Source organism: Penaeus monodon, chromosome 21, assembly GCF_015228065.2.
Source record: "Penaeus monodon isolate SGIC_2016 chromosome 21, NSTDA_Pmon_1, whole genome shotgun sequence".
NCBI lineage: Eukaryota > Metazoa > Arthropoda > Malacostraca > Decapoda > Penaeidae > Penaeus > Penaeus monodon.
The window spans coordinates 45,818,752-45,821,932 of record NC_051406.1 but is presented as its reverse complement, the minus strand read 5'-3'; the positions used below and the strand labels follow the sequence as shown (position 1 = coordinate 45,821,932).

The 3,181-nt window shown below is 48.9% G+C and overlaps 1 protein-coding gene across 1 annotated transcript in view; it reads left to right on the top strand.

The window, feature by feature from the left end:
* LOC119586538 (unconventional myosin-Ia-like) overlaps window positions 1-3,181 on the top strand; it is a 73,617-nt gene that overhangs the window by 22,355 nt on the left and 48,081 nt on the right. The window contains exon 2 of the mRNA XM_037935294.1: window positions 2,848-3,155. Coding sequence (XP_037791222.1) covers window positions 2,871-3,155 — 285 coding nt within the window. The 5' untranslated portion in view covers window positions 2,848-2,870. The remainder of the gene's footprint in view (window positions 1-2,847; window positions 3,156-3,181) is intronic.

Here is a 3,181-nt window from a genome sequence, read left to right as displayed (position 1 = left end):
AGGAGGGTTTGTTAAGGTACGACTTTAAGGTTTCTTCCCAATCCTCGTAAATGATAGAAAAATGGTCTTGGGTAAAACCCTGAAATATTTTATATTTATAATCCCAAAGCTAACTTTGTCGACCAAATCCCCTTTAAATTTCGCATCTAGAATATCCCGTCGCTTTCGGAGCGGGGCACCGCTCCCCTGTCCAGCGGAGGGCGGGCGGTCCCCCCCCCGGAAGCCTCTCTCGCGGCGGCAGCGCAGTTCAGGGGGAAAATGGCGGGTTTCACGCCTTTCGATTCCCCTTCGAAATGCCATACGCTGTCTAAGTACAGGGAGTGGCCAAGGGGCATGTTTCGAGGCCCCGGAAGTAGGGGCCCTTTGGTCTCCCTTGCAGGTGCTGTCCTATACCTTGCGAACTTTCTACTGGGTAAATAACAAGTTATTCAAGGGTTTCCTCCTTCCAGTCTCTTTAAGTTTATTAGCTTTTCTCGCTAGTGTTTATAGCTGGAAGAGTGGAAAAAAAAACGCTTTTCCGTGGGGAAAGAGAAAATATAAAAAGGGAAACAACATAGGGTGCCGAAAATAAAAACAATTTTTGGATTTTTGGGGTTTTCTAGAAGAAAAAACCCGGGGAAAAAATTTAAAATGAAGCCCCATTTTTCTTTAAAAACCTCTTTGACATTTTTGATCTAGTAAAGGGAAGACTTTTCCCTGGATGGTAAAATGGGGTTTAAACTTTCCCACGGGCCCTGCTATGACACGTAAATTTATCTTTTTCAATGCATGGGCCAAAGCCCTATTGATGGCACCAGCCTCTTCCTGCAGCGGAAGCATTGTCACACCTTAGGGCCTCAGCTTTGTCTTCTGCTGCAAATGTATCAGGATCAGCTGAACCATCTATGAAGTACGTGATGCTCTCCAGAGGCATGATAGTGCAACAGCCTCGCTACCATTGTCAGTAAAGAGTTGGGGTTCAGGGTCATAGAAAGGGGCGGCCTAGGCTGGGGCGAAGAAAAGCCCCATGCATTTTGCCCCAAACCCCCCTTAAAAAACTAATGAAAAGCATTTGATCCTTAACCCGGGAAAAGGATCTTTCCCGCTCGGGGAAAACGCCCCAGATTATTAACTCCAGGTCTAATTAATGGGGATGAAGCCTTGTGCCATGGCCATTACCTTAAACTGCTAAATTTACAGAATTCTGTACCATTTACACCAAGCAATTCGCATAACGCCAAGGGGAATTTTCCCCTCTGCTTGGGGGCCCCCACACGATTGCATAAAGGGCTTTACGGTTTGACGAGGGGGTAGGGGTTGTCCCCGCTTTTGGGTTTTTTACAAAAGCCATGACAGCCCCCTTTCCTCCCAGATGCTAGTAGGGGTGCATGTCCCCTGAGTGGCTTTTCCTGCGGGCTGGGGTTCCTTTTTTGTTATGGCCAAAAAAAAAAAAGGGGCCCCAGGGATACAAACACCATGCCCGCGAGCCGCGTCACGAAGGCATTTCTGAAGCGATCTCTCAATTAAGGCTGATCGACGGCCAATCTCTCTTTCCTTACAGGAGCAGGGAAAAAAACGAAGTCGAGGGCCCTATTTTTTTATTACCCAAATTGCACGGCCCAACCCTGTTGAAAAAGCTGTCAAAATCTGCTGTATGGGGGAGGGTGCGGGATCAAACCCCCTTTAACCCGTTGTTTTATCAGGGGGACATCTTTTTTTCGTCCTTTGGTTTACAGGGATTTCGACCTTGGCTTGGGGTAATTTCAACCCCTTTCCCGGCGGGGCCAAGGGAGATTTTATGGTTTGGGGGGCAGAGGTTTTTGGGGAGAAGACGGGTTTTTCCCTTTGGGGTTCCCCAAAAATGGGGCAGGGTATTACACGAATTTCCTACCACTGAAAGCTCCATGATTTCCCAACGACATATAGGTTTAGTGGCAACCACCGCCGATACGGAAAATTGTTGGGGTTCCTTTGGGGTTTCGCGTAGACTTACTAGTTAACATATAAGTTCGTGAGTCCATTTGGAGCCTTGCATTCCGATAAGTAGTTTGGGTTATGCTTTGCTGCTGAGACAAAGGCTTATGCGAGTTCCTTAACATTTCTTTGAAAACAGTATTTTTTTAATAATCCAGGGGCAGTCATCTCTAATACCAAGGTTGTTTACATTAGGCCTTGTTGGACTGTACTGAACACGCTCCCCACTCCTCTCCCCATGAAAATCCCACAAATGCTGGCATCGTGAAGCCATTAAGAGTGGGAGAAATTAGAACACCCCGCGACCACCGTCTCTCACCGAAGGCATTCACAGGATATGTTGGAAACCAGAAACCATTTATCTGTAGCCAAAATTAAGCATCCATGATTCAGCAGGAGGTTCCGCCAACCTTATTGCGGGAATATTGGCACGTTAATGGGATTGGCTGCATACCATCTTTCGCATTCCATGACTCAACAGCCAGACTCCGTCGATTCAAGTTTCAGGAATATCGCATAAACATTACTAACTTGCCAGAAGAAAAGAAAAAGTGGTTTTGCAATCGACTGCATGCCGTTTGGCTTGGCTGAGAACCTAGTCAATGAGTCAGTGATTTCCGATCAGCATCTGTGTTTCTCCAAACGTATTTCAGTAATACTCTAGAGCAATTTTATTCTAAAAAAGCCAATATTCTTTAATGCGGAATCTGTGTAAAGGCTCTTTACAACACTTACGAATTTACTGTTCCATTTTAAGAGCTTTTGTCAGGTTCAACTTCTAGCAGGATGGGGGTTCCGCGTGGGTCCCTGGGCCGCCGAGCCTTCTGCCCAGCAACCAAGTGACCCAAGCCTTCAGCTGCAGTCCGACTGACGTTGTCTCTCTCTTCTTTGCAGTAGTGAGCGGGCGCGGGCGGGACATGAGCGCACGCGGGCGTCCCCCAGGCCTGTCGTCGCTGTGCTCCCAGAGTTCCGTGGGCAGCATGGGCTGCGGAATGGGCGGGCCAGTGGGCAGCCTCATGGTGGGCTCGACCTGCAGCTCTAGCAGCGCTTCGCGAGCTGGGTCAGCAGGCTCCCTCGTGGGCGTGGGCGTGCCTTCTCTCGAGGGCGAGGTGGGCTGTCCGGACTGCGCCGCGCTCTACCCCATCACGGACGATGCGCTGCTCCACAACCTCCACGCCAGATACAAGCGCGACCAGATCTACGTGAGTATTTGTGCAGTAGGAGGTCT